The sequence below is a fragment of the Rhinatrema bivittatum genome, chromosome 3 (assembly GCF_901001135.1).
Source record: "Rhinatrema bivittatum chromosome 3, aRhiBiv1.1, whole genome shotgun sequence".
NCBI lineage: Eukaryota > Metazoa > Chordata > Amphibia > Gymnophiona > Rhinatrematidae > Rhinatrema > Rhinatrema bivittatum.
Window position 1 is genome coordinate 288,352,079 of NC_042617.1, and position 26,498 is coordinate 288,378,576.

Consider the following 26,498-nt stretch of genomic DNA (forward strand, 5'->3'; position numbering starts at 1 on the left):
TTCCCTGACCACTGAGGCAGTTCAACTCCTCACTGGCGCCCTTCATACTGAAGAAATCAAACAATTGGTTTTAGAGAAATCTATCCACCCAGTAGTCTTAGGGCTACCCTGGCTCCAACGTCATTCCCCCCAATTTGATTGGAGGTCGCTCCAGCTGGTGGAATGGGGTTCCACCTGCCAGCCGACTTGTTTACAAAAGGTGGTGTCACCTCCTGTGATTCCTTTGGCAATCACTTCCTCAGGCATACCAGCTCCTTATGCAGACTTTGAAGATGTTTTTTCTAAGCAAAAGGCGGACCTTCTACCACCTCTTCGGATGTTTGATTGCCCTATCAAACTCCTGCCTGGAACCACGCCTCCCCGAGGGCGTACTTATCCTCTGTCCCTTCCTGAGACTAAGGCTATGATGGAATACATCCAAGAGAACCTTGCTAAAGGGTTCATTCGTCCCTCAACATCTCCTGCTGGTTCAGGATTTTTCTTCGTTACGAAGAAAGACGGATCCCTAAGGCCGTGTATCGATTACCGTGGCTTAAATGCCATTACCTGCAAAGATAAATACCCATTGCCCTTAATCTCTGCGTTATTTGATCGACTACACGGAGCTTCCATCTTCACCAAATTGGATCTGCGCGGAGCCTACAACTTGGTGTGTACCCGCCCCGAAAGACAGATATCTCAACTCATATCACAATATCCTGTGAGGTGTTTTAAAACTCAGATACCACACAGTAATGTAAGATTAGGTCTCTATTCAAGAAAGGGAGTTTTTACACGCTTAAGTCTTTGAAAATTCATCCATTAGTATATTACTTTGGTAACACATGTATAAATTGTCATGCCAGTCAATGTTCCTGAATTAGAATCTCTTTCAAGCCTCAGCCCTTGTCCCCAGCAGTCTCTCTCTCTCTCTCAATGCTTCTCCCCATGATGAGAAAGAAACAGAGATAAGGTGAGGGTTGAGACATGAGACTACTGGGGAAAGGGAGGGACAAGAGAGATGAAAGTCTCATCCCCTGTTACCCCCCTCCCCCCCCATCTCCAACAGTATCACTCTCACTTCCCCTTCCCCCATTGCCAGCAGTCTCACACTTCCAATTTCCCCTGCTCCATGCTCATCTACCTCCCCCCACTTCCAACCCCAGCACTCTATACCCTTCTTTCCCTCTCTTTCGGCCCAGCAGTCTCATTCTCACCACCAGATTCCTTCTGCCAGCAGTTTAGCTCTCGCTGCCTAGGTTCCCACTCCTATATCTAGCAGACTCATTCTCACACCCCAGACTCCACCCCTTTGAGAAGCTGTCTCACTCACACTGCCCCCCACCCATATCAAACTCCTCCTCCCCAGCAGCCTCACATTCACTCCCCAAATTCCAAACAGTCTCATTCTCACCTGACCCCACCCTGTCCTTTCCCACAAACTGTCAGCTGCCACCTTCTCTGTTGGCCATGCTGTTCCCGTCCCTTTGCAAACTACAGCAGGAGAGCTCAAATGAGCAGCCTCACAGACAATGACTTACTACCATCAGCCAGTCTGATTCTGTACTATTTCAGTGAGCAAATTTTAATGCCCTGCCATGCTACTGCTAAACATTTATTATAAACCTTTCCTTGCTTCAATTCTACTCCACACTGAATATTCCTCTTCCCATATGTTGTGACATTATAAGGATTACATTTTAGATGCCTGTTTTTTCCCCCATCAGTTTGCTTCCCACTGGATGTTGTGGAGCTTATTGTTTCCCGTTTCCTTTTCTCAGTGGTAGCTTTGGGAGGGCAGGCTGTCATGTGGGGGGAGGGAGTCAGAGAAGTCCCTCTCTATTAAAGAGGGAGCTCAGGTATCAGTGCAGGGTTAGTGAAATGTCTGCAGTGTGAAGCCTCTGATTTCAGCGAGTCTTGGAAGCAGAGCAGGGCAGAGCTCAGTCACTCTGATTCCATATAGTCTGCAGGGCTGGCTCAGCTACTGACGGCTTATCCCAGTTCGATACTCGGTGCTTGGCTTCTGCCTGTTGGATACTTCCAACACTTCTCTGCACTCACGTTCCCTACCCCAGGTAGGTTCTATATTACCTAATGTCCCACTCCTGATTGCCACCTGCTTCTCCTGCATGCCACTGCCTACATTAGCTACCGCAGATTTGTCTCCTGCCGCCACTGATCTTCCTGTCTCTGGATTTTTGCTTGTTGGCTGCGTAGTGCAACCACAGGAAACCTTCTGCAATTGACCCACCCCTGCCCACTTGCCAAATACTCACTGAAGCTGCTGGTTCTTTGTCATTGGCCTTGGGTGACTGCTGGATGCTTATTGGCCCCATGATTAAACTTACAAATTGAAGGGAAAAACTGGGTGGGCCTGGGTTAAAGGTGGGCAGGCCATGGCCCACCCAGTCCCATCTATGGCTTTGCCACTGCATCAGTCCGGAGCAAATGGATCAGGTATCCATCTTGCCCTGTGATGTTACTTCCTCCAGGTATAAACCTTCCTTAATACCCTATGAGGTGTTGGAATACTCTCACTTTCACTTTTGTTTATGGGACTGGCACCCGGGTGATCACTTCGATCTTCAGGGTCTGTGGATGGACCTTGCCGTTCCCCAAGGTGTAGCCAAGATACTGGTTTTCTTGTCCTCCCAGCAGGCACTTCTTAGGGTTAGCCATTAGTCCTTCTTTCCTCAGACTGGTTAGCATGGCCTGGATTTGTCTCAGATGTGTCTTCCAATCTGGACTGTACACTACAATTCCATCCAAGTAGGCGGCTGCATACTCATGATGTGGGCAGAGCAGGTGGTTGACCAAGTGTTGAAATGTTGTGGGGACACCAAGGAGTCCAAACAGAGGATGTTGAATTGGAAAAGTCCACCTGGTGTCGAGAACGTAGTCTTCTCCTTCACCACTGGTGTGAGAGGCACCTGCCAATAGCCTTTTATAAGGTCGAGGGTAGAGATGAACTGGGCAGATCCCAGATGCTCAATCAGTTCATCCACTCATGGCATCGGGTACACATTGAGTTTTGATACCTCGTTGACCTTTGTAAAGTTAATGCAGAGCCTTATGCTCCCATCTAGCTTCAGCACTAACACTATGGGTGAGGATCAATCACTGTTAGAATCCTCTATAGCCCCAAGCCAGAGCATCTCCTTCACTTTGGTCTCAATTATGCAGCAACTGGCCTCTGGAATCTGATAGGGTCGTTGCCGCACAACAACTTTAGGCGGTGTAATGATGTCATGCTGCACTAGATGGGTGTGACCTGAAAGTTTCAAGAAGATCTTCTTGTTTTGCCCCACCAGCTGATTTAAGTCAGCTGCTTGGCAGTGGACAACTGCTTTCCAAAGGGAATCTAAGCTTGGTCCACTTCAGGTCTGACCTCTTGACCAAACTCTCCTTCTTTTACTAGGCCGCACTCCTGCACAATGCACTTCTTCAGGACGTTTACATGGTAGATTTGAATTTACTTTCATTTATCTGACTGAGCTATTTTGTAATCCATGGGCCCTGTTTTCTCCAAAACTTCATAGGGTCCTTGCCAATGGGCTAACAACTTGCTTTCCGAAGATGGAAGGAGAACAAGTACCCCAGGCTGTAATGTTCTTTGGTCCGTGGGGTGATTATAACCTAAGGCTTGGGTAGCCTGAGCTTCTCTAGGTATAGACAGTCTGCCTCCCCAGCTTTTTGTTTTTTATGATCCTGCCCTTGGAGAAAGTAATCAATGAGGTTCTGCCTGAGGTTCCCTTCATCTTCCGAATCTCACAAGCTATATCCAAGACTCCTCTCGGTCTCCTCCCATACAATAACTCAAAAAGTGTCATTGAACTCTGGGGTACTTCTCGGATTGTGATCAGGATGTAGGGTAGCAATGTGTCCCAGTTCTTGCCATCTTCATCCACAAATTTCCTCAACATTTAGTTGAGCATCTGATTGAAGCGCTCGACAAGGCCATCGGTCTGCAGGTGATACAACGAGGTATGCAGAATTTTTACCTTGAGCAAGGTGCAGAGTTGTTTCATTGCCTTGGACACAAATGGGGTTCCCTGATCCATCAGGATCTCCTTGGGTAGCCCAAGTCATGAAAAAACCTCCATTAGGATGGTCACCACCATTGGGGTGTTCAGGATATCTTGTGGCATAGTCCAGAATGACGAGGATGTGCTTATTTCCTTGAGTATATATCTCTAGTAACCAACAAGGTCCATGCCCACCCTTTCAAAAGGAGTTTCCATTATGGGCATGGATATAAGAGGTGCTGCCCATTCGCTGGCAGGCTTTGTGAGTTGGCATGTAGGGTAGGACCGTCAATATAACTGGACCTGTTTATGAAGACTTGGTCAAATGAACTGTGCCAATATTTTCTCCCAGGTCTTTTCCTTCCTCAGGTGAACCCCTAGAAGGTGGCTAGGGGCTAGTTTCATGACCTTCTAGTGATATGGTTTGGGACTAGTTGTTCTGTCAATTCCTTCTCCACACTTCTTTTGTGATTTGGTAAAGAAGGTTCCCTTTCATCACAATATAAGGAGGAATAGGTTCTGTAACCTGCGCTTCAGGGATTAGCTTTCCGTCCACCCTCTGTATATACTCCTGGGCCCACTTAAAGGACTCATCCTCCCTCTGGACCCACTGGAAACTCCCTGGGTCCCCCCCCCCCCCCTTTTCCCACTCAAAGGGATCAGGTAAGACATTCTGGGTGGGTTGCTGTTCTTCCCCTGACTCTAACCCCTCCTCCTCAGCTGCCTCTAAATTAACAGCATAACTATATTTGTCCCGTCAGCATTGTCTCCGGAATTTAGGAGCATCTTTATGAAATATATGTGGATCATACAAGGGAAAGCATTCTGGAAACTCCAATTCTTCATTGTTCTGACTGGATGAACCGATTGTGAGCTGGTTCCAAAAGTTTTTAAAGTTTAGACAGTCATGTCCTATCATCATGGATAGGGTAGCCAAGGTAGCTATCTCAATTTTGTCTTGGCTGACTGGGGTCTTTATTTGTACCTGGCTTGTTTGATGCTGCCATTGGTCCCCTTGGATGCAAATGTCGTAGTCAATCTGGACTCGCTTCACTAACTCTCTTCATATAAGCATTTTCACACTCCCAGATACATTAATGCCTGGCGGGTTGAGATGCCATGTAGGTCAACTGCAATCACAAAAATAGAGACTTCCTGACTGGGGACATTCATGAAATTACAAAAGTGTGAATCCACGGCATTAGTGTCCATTGATTCATCTTCCCTGCGGGGACATTCTCTGGCAAACTGGACACTTTCTCCACATCTGAAACATGACAGCCCACCTGAGGTGCAAAGTCTTGCCAGGTCTGTGCTACTGGTTGTGGGGCATCTGGCTCTTAGGACTTTGTCATCCTCTACCCGGATCGAGTGGATTCTTTGGCCAGACATGGTCTAGGCTTAGTAATAGGCCTCCACCACTTCCAGTGCCTTTTCCAGCTTAAGGTTTGGGTGTCAGCAGACCTACTGCTGCATGAGCCATTCCAGGCTTTCTAGGGACTGTTTTAGGAGAACCGTTTTGGCTACCTCTACTCTGGTCTTGCCTTCTGAGCACAGCCACTTCTAAGCAACATCCTTGAGCCTGTGTAATAGATTCCTTGGGTTTTCCCCAGTTTGAAGAACTCTCCATCGAAACCACTGTTGGTATGTTTCCAGGGTGAGTCCCACTCTTTCTAGAACAGTGGCTTTGACTTCCTGGTACGTGGCCCTCCCTTCCAAATTGGCAGTTTGGAAAGCATCTTGACTACTCCCGGTAAGTAGGTTCCCCAGATGGGTAGCCCACCTGTTCTCTGGTCAACCTGCCAATCGAGCGGAGCATTCAGATTTCAAGGAGTCATCTTAAGTAGTGTCAGTGACAAGGGAGGAGGACTGGTTATGGCGGTTTGCATGGCTTGTGCTATCTGGGTTAGCACCCTATGCTGCTGACTGCTGCTGATCAATTTGTGTTTGTAGGGTATTCTGTAATTGCCGCTGCCCTGTAGCAGGGACCTGGATCACTTCCTCCATCTTTCCTATTTGCCGAGCTGCCTCCAAACTGGGTATCTCTCCAGTGGAAGAACAGGTGAAAAAACAAAAAAAGACCTGCTGGCCTATCTGGCCCTGACTCACTGCTTGAACCCTGACTTTACAGGTGGGCTGTCCCCTTAGCCTGTTGTAGCTTCAGCTGGGGTGAGTGGAACTGGGATGCCCCAGGAAAAAGAGAAAAAAAACAAAACTCTGCAGGTTGTTTTTTTTTTTTCTTTCTGTTGCTGTGGCTGTGGGCTCCTGCCTGTGCTTCCCACTTAGGCAAGAAACCCCACAGCTGCCACCATATGTGTTAACCTGGGTGGAAGCAGCTTTGAAATAGCCAGAAGGAATAAGGAGGCAGACTCTGGCTGTTTCCCTTCTATGCAATTTATTTACAGTTAAAGCAAAACAAACAAATGATGTAGCCCCTCTTAAAGTCAAAGTAACACAGAGGAATCACATATAGCAGGTTTTCTCATATAGTGGCTTCCTGCTTGCTCCCCGGGGCCGGTCTAGGCCCTGAATTCTTATACTCCGGTGAGGGATTCCTTCTTTCACCCAGGATTCCTTGGTATGGATCTTAAGAAAGTCCAGGCAAGACAGCTGTGCCCGGTCCCATAAATTAATCTGAGGTGGTTTCCTATAGATTCCCTCGCAGGTATCAGATACGCTTTATTAGTGGATGTTGTTACTCTGACTGCGTATCTCATGAACTCTGCGTATTCAGTAAGGAATGTTTTACCCTAAACTAACATACACACAGTAGCTGGATGTAAAATCGAGAAATAGAAGTTAAGAGTTTTGTTTATACCTTGGAGTGGTGTGATTCTGCTTCATTAGACTTCTTATCAGCAATTTTAGAGAAATATAGGGACCAGATTCATGGAGGGGAGAATGGCTAAAACACCAGTCAAGGGAACGTGAACTACCCCACTCTTTCTACTAGGGTCCACTTCACCATCTGCATAACCAAATTTCTGAACCCACTGAATTGGAGAGACTGGCCATTATCATTAGGGACAGAATTTCTCATCATTTTATGTGCCCACTGATGGTGGGGCTACATAGTATATTGCAAAATCTTTGGAACTATTGCACCTGCATTTTAGAGACAATAATGGATGATTATAATTTGTGGTAGAGTGCTTTAGTACTACATAGTACTTATAAGCGCTATTAAATGTCTAACGCCAAGGGGTCACTAGATGGCATAGTAGCTTTGTTTTACTGGGGCTATGCTTTCAAAGTACTCATGTTTAAGCCTAACAGGTTAAAAGTGTAATGTTTATTTATTATAACAATGTTCTGTTTTTCCTATGGGTGTTACTAGAGGGATGTTCCTGAAATATAAATTCATAGACTGAAGAGAAGGTATTATACCTTGGTTCTCTTGCGTTCCTGGAATTCAAATTCAACAATAGAAGTTAACAGGTGAGAACATTTTGGCTGCTTTGTGCTCCTGTAAGGCAGACTTACAGATAGCAGGGAGCACAAGTGGGTTGTTTTATGCCTCTACACCGTGGATTCAGTTCTAACTGTTAAAATAAGTCAATGCCTCAAATCGGATGAGGCATATATTCCTTTCACCACGTTGTTTTACAACATTTCATCCTTTCATCGGACATACAAAATATTTGGAAGCTGCTGATTTGACGCTGACATTGTGACTTATTAGATTGTTTGGTATTTACAAAAATTTTCTTCTTGGAAAACAATTTTTTGGAATACTGTCTTTTTGGAATATTAATTTGGAACATTTTGGACCTTCCAATGGACATTATTATAAGCTAAGTACCTTGTTTGTTCCAGGAGTGTTGTTTGAAATTGTTCAGAGGACTCTCTGTATATGATTTTTTAGTGGTTTTCAATGAATGTTTGTATGAATGATGGGGAGTGTGTATGTATGGGAGTGTGTCAGGGTGATCAGATCTGGATGTAGGGAATTGTGGGGAGGTATTAGTTCTTAAAATTTAGAATTGTGAATTTATTTACAGTTTTCAGTATTGAATGAAGCACTTAGATCTTAATATTGATTTACTTCTTCTATAGGCTTTAACATTTATAAATTTGTTTTTTACTTAAAATAATATTGATTGAATAAAGGGTAAGTTAATTGGATTTGTAAGAAATTTTGAATGGAAGTATTGAGGCTTCTACCATTAGCAGAATTCAAAACCAGGGGATCCTGCTTTGATAAAAAACCTCCACTTTCATTCTCTTCCCTACCCTTTTCTGCCTTGAGACAAAAAGTTTATTTTCAGAGGTGTGTTCGAATCTACCACAGAAATGTATTCATCAATAATTCATGCAGCACATCATGCAAAATAAACCAGTCAGTTTATTGTAAAAATATTTTCTTTATTTCAGATAAAGAAAGGCATGAATAAAAATCTCTAAATAACTAAGAAACACTTTTATGTTCAAATCTTAACTTTACCAAAGTATATCCTACAATCAATATAATAGCCATTAATAAGGTAATTGAAATTATTAAAATCAGATAATTGTCAATCAATGTCATCTTTTAGAAATCAATGCATTTCTAATACATCTGCCAATCTAGAAACAATAGCAATTTAAAGGTTCTCATATACTTGAATAAATGATTATACTTACCAATTATCTGAAGCACCCCGCTTTGTGTCTCTCTTAATCACGTGCAAAGAAAATCAAAGTAGCACTCCTTTCTTCCTTCTGACTGCTTCCAGTTTTATACCCTAAAAACTCTTTGATTTCTTTGATCCAGGGTAACTGTTTCTTTTCTATCAATACATCTATCTTTTTAGCCTTTGAAGAACTTAATTTCTAAAAAACCTTGACTGAGGTCCAATTAATTTTTCATATCACAATATTAAAAATTAGGAGTTATTCTTACCCTGTTTAAAGCTTTGCCCATATTCGATCTTTAATTTGATGCCAAATTAACAATCTTTTAGTCTTTATTTAGCTTTCTTTGTAGTTCTGAGAGAAAATCTTTTTCACTCCCTTCTGTCACAAGATTCACGCTTGAGTGACTGACCACCTGTTTTTAGGATGCTCAAGGTCATAAAATGCAGGCTGCTTTCTTGAGATAAGCATTAGGTGGTAAACACCTTTTCTCAAGGTCTGAGAAGGGGGCAGTGTGCTGGAGTTTTTTCAGCACAGGCCTTGACTAAAGTCATGGCTTTTAAAAGTAAAGGCTTATGGGTATTAAATGCTAACATGTCTCTTTATGGCTAATTGATTACTGACTTCACTAAATATAAGTAATTATCAATAAAGCACAAAATATTAAAATATTTTCTGACAGATTTACTTATTTTGGCCTTTTTCATTTTTTGTCTGTTTGATCTGTCATAAACAGAACAGTAGGGGCGGTCGGGGAGTTGTGTTGATGGTGTTACTGGTGGGCCAAAAAGGGGAATGGCTAGTAGGAGAAGATATGTAGGAAGCCCTTCCTTTAGGGGTGTATATTGGGTGTTTTTTCTAAAAGTTTATCTATTCTTTATACTAAGAAACTTCCAGATTGGTGGGCAAGGACAGTCTTGGCAGGTGTGCCTGTGTGGTGAGTGGCAACTGCGATTGCTAACTAATGGTTGTGTGAGTTGTGTGCAGTATAAAAGGAGTGTACGCACATGGACAAGGGCTGGTTGTCTGAGGAAGGAGTCAGGATAACAGGAGACTCCAGAGGAGTAGAGGAGAAACACCTAGTGCTTCACCCAGAAGTGCTATCAAGGACCTAAAATATGGATGGTGTTTGAAAGGAAGACCAGAAAGGGATCGGAGGAATATCACAGGTTCCCAACAGTCCAGAGGTGATCAGAAGTGCAAGAAGGTGGAGAGGGCCAGGATATTAGGCACCCTAGCGAAGCTTACAGCCTGGGAATCCCCCAAATTGACTTCCCAACTGATAGTTTAAAATTATGCATTTATAACACTAGATTTTACCTGAAAAAGGACACTCTAAGGTAAAAATATAATGTGCACGTTACTGTGATAATTACATGCACTGTGGTCTCCAAGCTTCCCCGCTCCTTAGGGTAGCCCTTGCGCCTTCCAGAGGTCCTGCCTCCCGGCTTCCCTGCTCCTCAGGGTCGCCACATGAACTACCTTACTGCTTTGGAGACTCGACTCTGTGCTTCCCTGCTCCTCAGGGCAGTGCCTGTGATCTACACCAGTGACTGTACTCTGCACCTCCCTGCTCCTCGGGGCAGTGCCTACATTTCTCTACCAGAGATTCCACTGTGCGCAGCCCTGCTCCTCAGGGCAGCTTACGTCACTACTTTGGAGATTTGACTCGGACTTCCCCTCACCTCGGGCTAAGGGTCCACGAAACCCATGAATCCTAACAAGCAGTAGTCAGGTCCAATGTTATATTAACTTCTTGCAAAGTGATCGCCAATACTGGGCAGTGAACTGTGGTCCTCTGTTGCAAATTACATGTTTGGGAAGCCCATGAAGGCGGAACACATGTAGAGCGAATAATCAGGCTAACTCTGGGGCTGAAGGGAGGCCAGGTATCGGGACGAAGTGAGCCATCTTGGAAAATCTGTCAACTATCACCCAAATTACGGTATTGCCACTGGAGTTCAAGAGGTCCACCACAAAATCGGTGGACAGGTGGGTCCAGGGTTTCCTGGGGGCTGGCAATGGCTGTAACAGCCCCCAGGGGCGTCCACTACTGGCTTTTCTTGTGCGCAGGTGGGATAAAACTCCACATAGGCCCTCACATCTTGTTGCATGTTGGGCCACCAGTAGTAGCACTGGAGGAGTGCCAATGTCCAGGCGCGGCCAGGGTGGCCGGCTATCCGGGAATCATGTGACCACTTGAGTACTCTCTTGTAAGAACATAAGAACATAAGAAAATGCCATACTGGGTCAGACCAAGGGTCCATCAAGCCCAGCATCCTGTTTCCAACAGTGGCCAATCCAGGCCATAAGAACCTGGCAAGTACCCAAAAACTAAGTCTATTCCATGTAACCATTGCTAATGGCAGTGGCTATTCTCTAAGTGAACTTAATAGCAGGTAATGGACTTCTCCTCCAAGAACTTATCCAATCCTTTTTTAAACACAGCTATACTAACTGCACGAACCACATTCTCTGGCAACAAATTCCAGAGTTTAATTGTGCGTTGAGTAAAAAAGAACTTTCTCCGATTAGTTTTAAATGTGCCCCATGCTAACTTCATGGAGTGTCCCCTAGTCCTTCTACTATCCGAAAGAGTAAATAACCGATTCACATCTACCCGTTCTAGACCTCTCATGATTTTAAACACCTCTATCATTTCCCCCCTCAGTCGTCTCTTCTCCAAGCTGAAAAGTCCTAACCTCTTTAGTCTTTCCTCATAGGGGAGTTGTTCCATTCCCCTTATCATTTTGGTAGCCCTTCTCTGTACCTTCTCCATCGCAATTATATCTTTTTTGAGATGCGGCGACCAGAATTGTACACAGTATTCAAGGTGCGGTCTCACCATGGAGCGATACAGAGGCATTATGACATTTTCCGTTTTATTCATCATTCCTTTTCTAATAATTCCCAACATTCTGTTTGCTTTTTTGACTGCCGCAGCACACTGAACCGACGATTTCAATGTGTTATCCACTATGACACCTAGATCTCTTTCTTGGGTTGTAGCACCTAATATGGAACCCAACATCGTGTAATTATAGCATGGGTTATTTTTCCCTATGTGCATCACCTTGCACTTATCCACATTAAATTTCATCTGCCATTTGGATGCCCAATTTTCCAGTCTCACAAGGTCTTCCTGCAATTTATCACAATCTGCTTGTGATTTAACTACTCTGAACAATTTTGTGTCATCTGCAAATTTGATTATCTCACTCGTCGTATTTCTTTCCAGATCATTTATAAATATATTGAACAGTAAGGGTCCCAATACAGATCCCTGAGGCACTCCACTGTCCACTCCCTTCCACTGAGAAAATTGCCCATTTAATCCTACTCTCTGTTTCCTGTCTTTTAGCCAGTTTTCAATCCACGAAAGGACATCGCCACCTATCCCATGACTTTTTACTTTTCCTAGAAGCCTCTCATGAGGAACTTTGTCAAACGCCTTCTGAAAATCCAAGTATACTATATCTACCGGTTCACCTTTATCCACATGTTTATTAACTCCTTCAAAAAGGTGAAGCAGATTTGTGAGGCAAGACTTGCCCTGGGTAAAGCCATGCTGACTTTGTTCCATTAAACCATGTCTTTCTATATGTTCTGTGATTTTGATGTTTAGAACACTTTCCACTATTTTTCCTGACACTGAAGTCAGGCTAACCAGTCTGTAGTTTCCCGGATCGCCCCTGGAGCCCTTTTTAAATATTGGGGTTACATTTGCTATCCTCCAGTCTTCAGGTACAATGGATGATTTTAATGATAAGTTACAAATTTTTACTAATAGGTCTGAAATTTCATTTTTTAGTTCCTTCAGAACTCTGGGGTGTATACCATCCGGTCCAGGTGATTTACTACTCTTCAGTTTGTCAATCAGGCCTACCACATCTTCTAGGTTCACCGTGATTTGATTCAGTCCATCTGAATCATTACCCATGAAAACCTTCTCCATTACGGGTACCTCCCCAACATCCTCTTCAGTAAACACCGAAGCAAAGAAATCATTTAATCTTTTCGCAATGGCCTTATCTTCTCTAAGTGCCCCTTTAACCCCTCGATCATCTAACGGTCCAACTGACTCCCTCACAGGCTTTCTGCTTCGGATATATTTTAAAAAGTTTTTACTGTGAGATTTTGCCTCTACAGCCAACTTCTTTTCAAATTCTCTCTTAGCCTGTCTTATCAATGTCTTACATTTAACTTGCCAATGTTTATGCTTTATCCTATTTTCTTCTGTTGGATCCTTCTTCCAATTTTTGAATGAAGATCTTTTGGTTAAAATAGCTTCTTTCACCTCCCCTTTTAACCATGCCGGTAATCGTTTTGCCTTCTTTCCACCTTTCTTAATGTGTGGAATACATCTGGACTGTGCTTCTAGAATGGTATTTTTTAACAATGACCACGCCTCTTGGACATTTTTTACTTTTGTAGCTGCTCCTTTCAGTTTTTTTCTAACAATTTTTCTCATTTTATCAAAGTTTCCCTTTTGAAAGTTTAGCACGAGAGCCTTGGATTTGCACACTGTTCCTTTTCCAGTCATTAAATTAAATTTGATCATATTATGATCACTATTGCCAAGTGGCCCCACCACAGTTACCTCTCTCACCAAGTCCTGTGCTCCACTGAGAATTAGAACTAAAAGTGCTCCCTCTCTCGTCGGTTCCTGAACCAATTGCTCCATAAAGCTATCATTTATTCCATCCAGGAACGTTATCTCTCTAGCGTGACCCGATGATACATTTACCCAGTCTATATTGGGGTAATTGAAGTCTGAAAATCAACAGAAGCAAACCTTGCACATAAGCAAGTACTCACATAAACATAGTGCAAGAAAGAATATGCGGTTCCATTGAAACTTCAAATTTACTTTTATTATATCTTCAGACATTCATAGTTCATTTAAGTGAGGCAACTCCATTCCAAGTAAACATAAGGAAATTTTAAAGTCCCCCGACACGGTCCGTGTTTCGGATAAGCTGCATCAGGAGGGACCCCAGCAAGTTTTTAATCTTTACAGTTAACATCAGGAGCGCACTGATGTTAACTATAAAGATTAAAAACTTGCTGGGGTCCCTCCTGATGCAGCTTACCCGAAACACGGACCGTGTCGGGGGACTTTAAAATTTCCTTATGTTTACTTGGAATGGAGTTGCCTCACTTAAATGAACTATGAATGTCTGAAGATATAATAAAAGTAAATTTGAAGTTTCAATGGAACCGCATATTCTTTCTTGCACTATGTTTATGTGGGTAATTGAAGTCTCCCATTATTACTGCACTACCAATTTGGTTAGCTTCCCTAATTTCTCTTAGCATTTCACTGTCCATCTCACCATCTTGACCAGGTGGATGGTAGTATACCCCTATCACTGTAGTCTTCCCTGATACACAAGGGATTTCTACCCATAAAGATTAAATTTTGTATTTAGTCTCATGCAGGATGTTTATCCTGTTGGACTCTATGCCATTTCGGTCATAAAGCACCACACCTCCTCCCGACTGCTCCTCTCTGTCATTGCGATATAATTTGTACCCCGGTATAGCACTGTCCCATTGGTTATCCTCTTTCCACCATGTCTCTGAGATGCCAATTAAGTCTATGTCATCATTTACTGCTATACATTCTAATTCTCCCATCTTACTTCTTAGACTTCTGGCATTAGCATACAAACATTTCAAAGTTTGTTTTTTGTTTGTATTTTTATTCTGCTTTTTAATTGATAGGGATAAGTTAGAATTTTTTAGCTCAGGTTAGTTTTTAGTTACAGGCACTTGGACTACTTTTCTAATTATTGGAACCTCACTGTCGGGATGCCCTAATTCTAATGCATCATTAGTATCCTTTAAAGATACATCTCTCCGAACCATGCGCTGCTGAGCGACTGTCGGCTTTCCCCTTTGTTCTAGTTTAAAAGCTGCTCTATCTCCTTTTTAAAGGTTAGCGCCAGCAGTCTGGTTCCACCCTGGTTAAGGTGGAGCCCATCCCTTCGGAAGAGACTCCCCCTTCCCCAAAAGGTTCCCCAGTTCCTAACAAAACTGAATCCCTCTTCCTTGCACCATCGTCTCATCCACGCATTGAGACTCCGGAGCTCTGCCTGCCTCTGGTGACCTGCGCGTGGAACAGGGAGCATTTCAGAGAATGCTACCCTGGAGGTTCTGGATTTAATCTTTCTACCTAAGAGCCTAAATTTGGCTTCCAGAACCTCCCTCCCACATTTTCCTATGTCGTTGGTGCCCACGTGTACCACGACAGCCGGCTCCTCCCCAGCACTGTCTAAAATCCTATCTAGGTGACGCGTGAGGTCCGCCACCTTCGCACCAGGTAGGCATGTTACCAGGCGATCCTCATGCCCACCCGCCACCCAGCTATCTACATTCCTAATAATCGAATCACCAACTATGACGGCCGACCTAACCCTTCCCTCCTGGGCAGTAGGCCTTGGGGAGATATCCTCAGTGCGAAAGGACAATGCATCACCTAGAAAGCAGGTCCTTGCTACAGGATCCTTTCCTGCTACATCTGGTTGGTGCTCTCCCATTATGAGAACCACTGTATTCCTACTGTATTCCTAGCGGGAATGGTCGTAGCGGTGGATAGATGGATGCATGCTGGGTCAATGATGTGTTGGGGCTCCTGGATGGTATCTTCTGGTACAAACGAGTGCGATAAGGCATCGGCTTGTCTTTGCTTATTGGCTGGGCAGTACCTTAGGTCGAAGTTAAAGCAAGCAAAGAAGAGGGACCATTGGGCTTGTTGGGCGTTTAGGCATTGGAAGTGTCGGAGGTGTTCCAAATATTTGTGGTCCATTAGATGGTGTACGTGTGCTGAGCCCCTTCCAGCCAGGGGCGCCACTCCTCCAGGGCAAGCTTGATGGCAAGGAGTTCGTGGTCCCTGATGCTATAATTGCACTCTGCAGGAGAAAACTTGTAGAGAAAAAGGAGCAAGGATGTAAGGTGCCTTTAGGTGGGTGCTGGCTCAGAATGGTTCTGACTCCTATGGAGGATGCATCCACCTCCAAAATGAAAGGGCAGCTAGGGTCGGTGTGACATAGGCAAGGTGCTTGCAGGAAGGCTTCCTTTAAAGCTCAAAAGACTGAGACCGCAGCGGGGGACCAATTCTGAGTGTTGGACCCTTTGCTCATGAGTGCCGAGGAAGGAGCCACAAGGGATGAGTAGTTGGTGATGAAATGATAGTAGTAGTTAGTTAGTGAACCCCAGAAATCTTTGGAGGGCTTGGAGTCCAGTTGGCTGGGGCCAGTTGTAGATACTCTGGAGCTTACTGGGATCCATGGAGAAGCCTTGCTTGGAGACAATATATCCCAAGAAGGGAAGAATTTCTTTGAACAAACATTTGTCCAATTTAGCATATAGTTGGTTTTCTCGTAGTCGCTGGAGCACCTGATGGGCATCCTGACTGTGGGTTGACAGGTCCTTCAAGAATACGAAGATTTCATTGAGGTAGACCACGACCTTGGTGTACAGGAGGTCTTGTTAAATTTTGTTCATCATTTGCTGGGATAGGCTAAAGAACATTACGAGATACTCGTAATGCCCGTCCCTGATGTTGAAGGGTGTCTTCCATATGTCATCAGGGCGAATCCGGACCAGGTTATATGCTCCATGGACATCTAACTTAGTGATGATGGTTGCCCCCTGAAGGCGGTTGAACAGTTCATTAATCATTGGCGATGGGTATTTGTCCTTCCGGATAATGGCATTGAGCCCTCCGTAGCCAATGCAGGGGCATAAACTGCCATCCTTTTTAGTAATGAAGAAGAACTCCGCACCGGTGGGTGAAGAGGAAGGATGAATCAATCCTTTGGCCAGGTTCTTCTGGATGTACTCTGTCATGGCCTTCGTTTCTAGAATGGAGAGAGGATACACCCTACCCCGCGGAGGGGTGGTACTGGGGAGTAGGTCTATGGGGCAGTCAAATTTCCGAAGAGATAGAAGGATGTCCGCATTCTTCTTAGAGAAGACATCAGCAAAGTCTGCATAGGGCTCCAGAATTCCAGGCATTACAGCTGCCAGGGATATCTGCGAGAGCGTCTCCACCCATTTCATGTAGGAGTGGAGACAGTGCAGGCTCCATTCGGAGAGTTGTAGCGTCACCCAGTTAAATTGGGGAGAGTGGCACTGTAGCTAGGGTAGGCCCAGGATCATTGGGTGCATAGATTTATCTAGGATGAAGAACTTGATCATCTCCTCGTGGAGAGCACCAATCCTCACCGGAACTGGAGTGGTGATTTGGGTGACCCTTCCCGGCAAGGGGTCTCCATGGATGGATGTGATGACCAGGGTTGTTTCTATAGCTTTGGTAGCAATATGTAAGTGGGCTGCGGGGTCTATGACTATTAGGGATGTGAATCGTTTTTCAACGATTAAAATTATCGTCCGATAATTTTAATATCGTCTTAAATCATTATAGAACACAATACAATAGAAATTCTAACGATTTATCGTTAAAAATCGTTAAATCGTGTTAGTGCGCACTAATGGGAGTTAGTGCGCACTAACTTCCAGTTAATGCGCACTAACAGAAAATGATACAAATTGACACTTTCCAGGTCAGTAAAGGTCAGTTAGGAATGAATATGTATTCCTATTGGCTGGCTGCCCTCTTATCTATTGATGTTACCAAGGTTCCCACTGAGGTGATGGTTGGGGGGATGGGAAATGGAAATGGAAACTCAGGAACACTAACAGAAAATGAAACAAATTATTGACACTTTCCAGGTCAGTTAGGAATGAATATGTATTCCTATTGGCTGGCTGCCCTCTTATCTATTGATGTTACCAAGGTTCCAACTGAGGTGATGGTTGGGGGGATGGGAAATGGAAACTATTGGTAGTTGACAAAAAAAGTAATGTGATCAGTCAATATGACTAGAACTTGTGCCCTATTCCTAATACCAGGGGTGTTGTGATCTTTCTGCACTCAGTGCCCTATCCCTGATACCAGGGGTGTTGTGATCTTCCTGCACACAGTGCCCTAACCCTGACACCAGGGGTGTTGTGATCTTCCTGCACACAGTGCCCTATCCCTATTAATACCAGGAGTGTTGTGATCTTCCTGCACACAGTGCCCTAACCCTGATACCAGGGGTGTTGTGATCTTCCTGCATGCAGTGCCCTATCCCGCCTGCATTACTAGTGAGAGGCTGGCTTCACAGACAGGGGGGAGCTGCCTGACCCTCACTCCTGACTTCCCCCATGTCCCAGCCAGTGAATGGTGTGTGGGTGAGGGGGGGGGGGGGAGGATGGTGAAGTCTGAGACAGCTCCCTCCCTGCATTACTAGTGAGAGGATGGCTTCACAGACAGGGGGGAGCTTCCTGACCCTCACTCCTCCCCTCCCCCATGTCCCAGCCAGTGAATGGTGTGTGGGTGAGGGGGGGGGGGAGGATGGTGAGGCTGAAACAGCTCCTTCCCTGCATTACTAGTGAGAGGCTGGCTTCACAGACAGGGGGGAGCTGCCTGACCCCACTCCTCCCCTCCCCCATGTCCCAGCCAGTGAATGGTGTGTGGGTGAGGGGGGGGGGGGGGAGGATGGTGAAGGCTGAGACAGCTCCCTCCCTGCATTACTAGTGAGAGGCTGGCTTCACAGACAGGGGGGAGCTGCCTGACCCACACTCCTCTGGGGTGTTGTGATCTTCCTGCACACAGTGCCCTATCCCTGATACCAGGGGTGTTGTGATCTTCCTGCACACAGTGCCCTATCCCTGATACCAGGGGTGTTGTGATTTTCCTGCATGCAGTGCCCTATCCCTGATACCGGAATGTGTGCAAGAAGATCACAACACCCCTGGTATTAGGGATAGGGCACTGTATGCAGGAAGATCACAATACCCCCGGTAACCGGGATAGGGCACTGCATGCAGGAAGATCACAACACCCCCTGGTATCAGGGTTAGGGCACTGTGTGCAGGAAGATCACAACACTCCTGGTATTAATAGGGATAGGGCACTGTGTGCAGGAAGATCACAATACCCCTGGTATCAGAGATAGGGCACTGTGTGCAGGAAGATCACAACACCCCGGAGGAGTGAGGGTCAGGTAGCCCCCCCCCCCCCTGTCTGTGAAGCCAGCCTCTCACTAGTAATGCAGGGAGGGAGCTGTCTCAGCCTTCACCATCCTCCCCCCCCTCACCCACACACCATTCACTTGCTGGGACTTGGGGGAAGGGAGGAGTGAGGGTCAGGCAGCTCCCCCCTGTCTGTGAAGCCAGCCTCTCACTAGTAATGCAGGGAGGGAGCTGTCTCATCCTTCACCATCCTCCCCCCCCTCACCCACACACCATTCACTTGCTGGGACTTGGGGGAAGGGAGGAGTGAGGGTCAGGCAGCTCCCCCCTGTCTGTGAAGCCAGCCTCTCACTAGTAATGCAGGGAAGGAGCTGTTTCAGCCTCACCATCCTCCCCCCCCCCTCACCCACACACCATTCACTGGCTGGGACATGGGGGAGGGGAGGAGTGAGGGTCAGGAAGCTCCCCCCTGTCTGTGAAGCCAGCCTCTCACTAGTAATGCAGGCGGGATAGGGCACTGCACGCAGGAAGATCACGACACCCCTGGTGTCAGGGTTAGGGCACTTTGTGCAGGAAGATCACAACACTCCTGGTATTAATAGGGATAGGGCACTGTGTGCAGGAAGATCACAACACCCCTGGTATCAGGGTTAGGGCACTGTGTGCAGGAAGATCACAACACTCCTGGTATTAATAGGGATAGGGCACTGTGTGCAGGAAGATCACAACACTCCTGCTATTAATAGGGATAGGGCACTGTGTGCAGGAAGATCACAACACTCCTGGCATTAGGGATAGGGCACTGCATGCAGGAAGATCACAACACTCCTGGTATTAATAGGGATAGGGCACTGTGTGCAGGAAGATCACAACACTCCCAGTATTAATAGGGATAGGGCACTGTGTGCAGGAAGATCACAACACCCCTGGTATCAGGGTTAGGGCACTGTGTGCAGGAAGATCACAACACTCCTGGTATTATTAGGGATAGGGCACTGTGTGCAGGAAGATCACAACACTCCTGGCATTAGGGATAGGGCACTGCATGCAGGAAGATCACAACACTCCTGGTATTAATAGGGATAGGGCACTGTTTGCAGGAAGATCACAACACCCCTGGTGTCAGGGTTAGGGCACTGTGTGCAGGAAGATCACAACACCCCTGGTATCAGGGTTAGGGCACTGTGTGCAGGAAGATCACAACACTCCTGGTATTAATAGGGATAGGGCACTGTGTACAGGAAGATCACAACACCCCTGGTGTCAGGGTTAGGGCACTGTGTGCAGGAAGATCACAACACCCCTGGTATCAGGGTTAGGGCACAAGTTCTAGTCACATTGACTGATCACATTACTTTTTTTGTCAAGCTACCAACTGTTTCCATTTCCCATCCCCCATATATTGTCAGTGGGAACTTTGGTAACATGAATAAATAAGAGGGCAGCCAATAGGAATACATATTCATTCCTAAACTGACCTTAACTGACCTGAAAAGTATCAAATGGTATCATTTTCTGTTAGTGCGCACTAACGGGAGTTAGTGCGCACTAACACCCGGTTAGTGCGCACTAACTCCGATTAGTGCGCACTAATCGGAAAAAACGATTTTTTAACTAAAAAATCATGCCAAACACGATTTTCTTCTCCTGCTAGACGATTTCAATCGTTAAGACGATAGGGCACACGATTCACATCTCTAATGACTATGAAGTTTCCTCCCACTCCGGAGTCCACCAGTGTCAGTACTGAGAAGGAGTACAAGGCGAACGTGATGGTTGCCAGAAGTGTCAGCTGAGGGGCTGGAATGATGGAGCCTAAGGTCAGGGCCCTAATTGACCTTAGGCCTAGAAGTTTCCCGGATAGATTGTGCACTGGGATAGCCGATGTCTCGCCGTGCTACAGTATAGGCAGAGGCCTGCTTGTCTTCCATGTTGACGTTCCTCGGGAGATAAACGCCCTCAAACCAATTGCTTGGGTTCTTCTGCCTTGCTGGCGGAGATGCCTCCAGGAGCCAAAGCCATGGTGGCAGGAGGAGAGCGGGGATGCTCGGAGACTGAGCGGCGTGGAGTCCGGAACTCCCGGTTGCATTCCTGGAGATGTCGGTTGATTCAACTAGTGAGGTCAATGAGGCCCGGACGGTGAGTTCATCCTTGAGGCGGAATGAGAGGCCGTCCAAGAAGATAGGGCATAAACAGTCCTCCTGCCATCCAAGTTCGGTGGCGAGTGCCCAGAACTCGATAGTATAATCACTAAGCGAGCGCTGCCCTTGCTTGAGATGCAGCAGGTCCGCGCTGGCAGAGGTCTGTCTCCCTGGATCATCAAAGATCCTCTTAAAAGTGGAGACAAAGCACAGGAGATCCTGCAAGAGGGAGTCTGCACACTCCCAGCGGGAAAGCCCATGCCAGAGCTTTGCCTTCCAGACGCGAGAGGATGAAAATAACCTTTGTGGCGTCATCTGGAAATGCCCTGGGTTGTAGGAAGAAATGCATGTGGCATTGGTTGATAAATCCCCAACATTGTTTTGGGTCTCCGTAGTAATGCGGCGGTGCTGGTAGAGGAATGGAAGGACATGCCGGTGCGGTCTGTGGAGAAGGACCTGAAGAGATTGGCGGTGGTACAGATGGCAGAGAGGAGGAGTCTAATTGAGCCTTTAGGCTCGATAGAGGCCGTCAGAACTTCGAGAAACCGCTGTTGCTCTTGTATCTGGTGTGCTAGTCTCGGAATGGCCTGGAGAGCGGAGGCCTTCGCCGGGTCCATGGCCTTGGCAAACTGTTGGAGGAATGGACCCTTGGACCAAGGAGGAGTTGGCACTGCCTGTGGGAGAAACCCCCACAGGTCCCCTCCGTTGGCAGGCGAGGCCAGTTGGGAAGCAGAAGCCAGCTAGAGCTTCACCAATACCAGCCCTCATTCCCTGCAGGTTGAGCCCTTGGGAACCGGGGCTGACTGGACTTAGGTGGGCCTCTGCGTGGATGATCCCGTGAGGATAGGGCCAGGCGATAGCACTTGAGATCAGGTCCAGGTCGAAGGTCGAGGCAGGTGGCGAGATTTTAGTCAGGTCCAAGCAGAAGGTAAGGGCAGGCGGCGATACTCGTAGTCAGGTCACAGCAGAAGGTCAGAAGCCAAAGGTCATCTGGAGTCAGGAGCAACGGAAGGGGGGAACACAAGAAGGTGGGAACATAGGAAGGTGAGAACGCAGAAACACTGGAGTACAGAAACACTGGAACTCAACTTAGGAGAATGAAGGGTCTTATTGCCAAGGCAAGCTCTGACTGTCAGAGCTTGCCTTAAGTAGAAGAAGGCCGGTGATGTCATCAATTAAGGGCTGCGGGCGATTCCTGCTACAGGCCCTTTAAATCTTTGGGGAAGGTGCATGCGCGTAGAGGGGCGCCCAGCCCAAGAGGAAGACGGCGGCGTGGGCGGCAAGGCAGCATCGGCGAGGCAGCTCGACCCGGAGAGGGCTGCCGCATCGAGGAGAGCGTTGGGAAGCGGCGGAGTGGTGTGGTGTTGATACCGGCTCCCTGCTGCAGCCAAGGAGCCCAGGGCTGCCTTGACGGGCCACGTCGGTAGTTGCGGGGCCCTGTCATTGGGGCGCATAACACTGGGAGAGCCAGGCAAATGCTCCCCAGGGCTGGGAAGGTGGCTCCTTGGCACAGGAGTTACTATGACATCTCCTTTTCTCACAAAATGTTTTTGCTTTGGTTGTAACACAGGCACTATTGTTGTCTCACAGTTCATGCATTGTTGATGGTTGCACTATGGCTTTATTACTGCTTTTGACCAATATGTAGGCTCCAGTGCACATGGCTTTGCTTCAAGGAGGGAGGGGCAAAAGACCAAAGTAAGGAAGATATTATATAAGAGGAATATGGGGAAAAGAGAAAAAAACATGGGTACTTGACCTAACCTGCACATCCTTGCAGTATGCTGCAGAAGTGAGGCTGCAGATGGGTTTAAGGTCAGGAAGAGAAAACTGAGGAGAATGATAATGCTGCTGTTGAAGATACGTGCAATTGTTTGGCCAATCTGGATCTTGTCAGCTTTTCATGAATACTGTGCTGCATCTCTTTGTGCATAATAAAGATTGTAACATGGATCCTCCCTAATGGCTTGTGGAAATTCTTGGGCCGATACAGTAAAAGTTGCGGGAGAGTGGGCGAATGCCCGTTCTCCCTGTGCGCATGATTCTGTATTCAAATGAGGGCCCGCGGCAAAAAGAGACGCTAGGGACACTAGCGCATCCCTTTTGTTGCCGGCGTCGGTTCTCAAACCCGCTGACAGCCACGGGTTCGGAAACCAGACGCCAGCAAAATTGAGCGTCCAGTTTTCAACCCGTGAGCCGCAGGCCAATTTCAAACTTTTTTTTTTTAACTTTTTTTAACTTTCGGGACCTCCGACTTAATATCACCATGATATTAAGTCGGAGGGTGCATAGAAAAGCAGTTTTTACTGCTTTTCTGTGCACTTTCCCGGTGCCGGGAGAAATTAACGCCTACCTTTGGGTAGGCGCTAATTTCTGAAAGTAAAATGTGCGACTTGGCTGCACATTTTGCTTTCTGAATCGCGCGGGAATACCTAATAGGGCCATCAACATGCATTTGCATGTTGCGGGCGCTATTAGGTTTGGGGGGTTTGGACGCGCGTTTTCGACGCGCTATTACCCCTTACTGAATAAGGGGTAAAGCTAGCACGTCGAAAACTCGTGTCCAATCGCGGGTTAACAGTGTAGAGTGCACTGTACGGTATCGGCCTGTCTGTTTGGTGGGAGTAGGATTCATTTGGGTGCCCCCATTCAGGAAGACTGTTTTGCTAACTTTGTTTCCTGATGTGCTGCTTTGGCTTAGGGAAAACATTTGAGGCATGGAAGATGAGGCTATGCAACTGAACACTTCATGCATGCTTCCTTGTTCTAACTGTTATATGTTGGTAAGGACTGATTTTAGAAGGGGGATGCACCATACACTTACCTTACTGCACACCTCCTCGTTACTGCTTGGCTCCTGGCTTCTCACTGAAGCTCCTTTGAATGTGTGTGTGTGCAGTAGTACTTTTCTAAATGTTCGGGGTCAGGTACAGTGGCAGCCTGCACTTTTAATCTTTTCCCAAAGGGGAAAGACGGGCTAGAGTAAGGAGTAATATGGCAGCTAGCATGCAACTACTCAGAAGCTTTCAAGAACAAAATCTTTTTATAAAAATGTAAAACCTTAAGTCTGCAAAATTTAAACGTAGTAAAATAAACTGGGGGAAGTTAAGGAAAGCTCCAGGGAGACTATTGAAAATTACCCTCAAAATGTGGTGCTTCTGAAAAAACGAGATGGTTACCACCTCTGGCTTTGGGAATGTGCGTTAATGTTTGACTTAGGCGGTTGCAAAAACCTTAGAACAGTATTGTTACAGATAATATTTTGTAGCATACACTCACAAACATTTCGGGATGGAAGACCATTAGTCCATTATGTAAAAAAATACTGGCAGAAACATGTACTAAGCGAGACAATCCTTTTTGCCATCATATGCCACTCCTTTTCTTATTTTTATTTTTCACAGTTCTCTTTCAGATTCAGAAGACAGCATGGAATTCTTGAACTGCAAGGCACCCTGGCTCACCTTTAGCTGTGGCTTCCTAGTGGGATGGCTCTTGTCTTTTAATTTCCTGGTTGACTTATTTGATGAGTTTTTCTTTAAGCAGTTGGAAGGCCTCACACACCAGGACACTAGAGACCCTCAGTGGATAAAACAGAGATTGGCACGGTTTAACAAGTCTTATCTCCACCACTCAGGTTGGTGCACACTACATCTTGATAGTGAGATGATGTACCCAGATGTTTCTGTCAAAAAAAGTGTGTATACATGCTACATGCATAGAATGCATCCATTATGTCTGTTGGACCCACGAAGCATGTGCTCCTGTATATGAAAACGATCCAATAATACCTCTTCATGCTACAGTGCTCCCTGCAAAGGTTAATTCTGAAACATAGGCCAACTGGGTCAGAAGTGTTTGCAGAAAACAGCAATACTGCAGGGTAATTAGTGTTTCCAACTGATTTTTTTTTTTTTTCAGAAGAGGTTGTTGTAATTTTACGTTTCTTAGGAAAATTAGAATCATGAATCTATTTTCTATGAAGAGTCAAAACCTAGCGACATTTTACACAAGAGTAATGCATTCTTGCAAATATGATGAGAATTTCATGGGAAATATTGGCAACAAAATATTAACTTGATGAATTTTTGCAATTTGTTTTACAAAAATGAATACAGAATCAACAAGTGAGTTTGCAGTAAGAGAGCACAAAAGACATTTTCAAAAGTTGCACAAGTAAACAATTAGCAGTTGTAGGGTAGATATTCAAAAGCCAAAGTTATCCGTCTAATTGGCTAATATTGCAATTTCAGCCAGCTATCTGGCTAAATTATAGCCAAATAAGTTGATTCTGGCTGTAATTTAGCCATATATATATAAAAAGGGTATTCCAGGGAGGGGTTCCGTTATCTGGCTAATTTTATCCATGAAGCGACCTATTAAATATGGACCCCTTTGGTATAAAAAAGCATATACTCAGGTATATGCTATTTTAAAAATCTCTTAATAATATAAATCCTGTAAACATATATAGTAGGATGGGAAAACTCAATGTGACCTCATACGTTAGTGCCCAAAGGCTACCAGCTTATACAAGCTTTCAATGGCAAGAGCCTTTTTTAATCATTGGTCACAATGAGCTATTTTTTAGGAATGCTTCCTTATCAGAAGCTGTATGCACTTAATATGGAAACGCCTCAGTGTCTTGAAGCTGTGCCACAGAAGTGTACTTATCTTACAGCATTTTCACATTGGAGAGCCTTGAGTTGATGCTGGCTGAATAGATAGATCCGACGTTATACCTTTGGCCTTCGCTAACCGACTTGGCAACGAGTTCCCTGAGTCCCTCTGGTGCTTGTTCCTGCCTCTCCAGGCCTGCGGTTCCTGCCTTGGATCTCTGCTTTTGGTTGTTGGCTCTCGCTCTGGGTACCCGATCCTCGGGAGCCTGCTCTGCGCTTCGTTCCTGGTATGCTGTCTCCAAGCTACCCCGCTCTTCGGGGTAGCCTCAGCACTACCACATCAGGGATCCTGTCTCCACGCTTCTCCGCTCCTCAGGGCAGCCTCAGCACTACCACATCAGGGATCCTGTCTCCGTACTCCCCGCTTCTCGGGGCCTTCCCTGTGTGCTTCTGCATTGGAGATCCTTCCTCTGGTATATGCTCTCTCCTGACCTGCCTAGCACTGCGATTGAACTGACTCTCTCTGACCCTGCTCCTCGGGGCACTCCGCAGTACTGTTACAGTGCAGGTGCCTGCGATCACGTGGCTCTGACGCAGACAGCTCTTCCTTGCTTCCTCTAATCTGGGCCACAGCCGTGGTCCTGTTGCCTTTGTTTCCAGTCTATCTCGCCTCCCAATGGTGGGAACCTGTGGGGCAGAAACCCCTCAGGTAGTGTCAACCCCCACCTCAGGCCAAGGGTCTACGAAACCTACAAAAACCTAACAGATTGCTAAGTCCATGGACCTGGCAGAGGTCTCAGCTATACAGGCTATTCCTGGCCTGGCACAATGAATCAGTGAGCAACAAAAGATCCTGGAAACACTAGCAACTGCCACAGACAATTTGAGCACCCGATTTGATGCCGCCATGACTACAACCACGACGTCTCCCAAGCTCAACCCTTCTACCTCTATGCCGGTTCCTCGGCCAACCTTTCTGTTGCCGGTACCTCCACGCTTTTCTGGAAACCCACTGATGTGCAGAGGTTTCCTGAACCAATGTAACATGCACTTCTGCCTGCAACTGGCTTATTTCCCAGACGTGATTACCAAGA

General features: G+C 46.1%; 1 protein-coding gene across 1 annotated transcript in view; it reads left to right on the forward strand.

Annotated features, from left to right (window-relative positions):
* The first annotated feature begins 7,379 nt into the window (after positions 1 to 7,379).
* LOC115087554 (glycoprotein-N-acetylgalactosamine 3-beta-galactosyltransferase 1-B-like) overlaps positions 7,380 to 26,498 on the forward strand; it is an 80,476-nt gene continuing 61,357 nt past the window's right edge. Inside the window, exons 1-2 of the mRNA XM_029594911.1 lie at positions 7,380 to 7,442; positions 24,190 to 24,422. Coding sequence (XP_029450771.1) covers positions 24,215 to 24,422 — 208 coding nt within the window. The 5' untranslated portion in view covers positions 7,380 to 7,442; positions 24,190 to 24,214. The remainder of the gene's footprint in view (positions 7,443 to 24,189; positions 24,423 to 26,498) is intronic.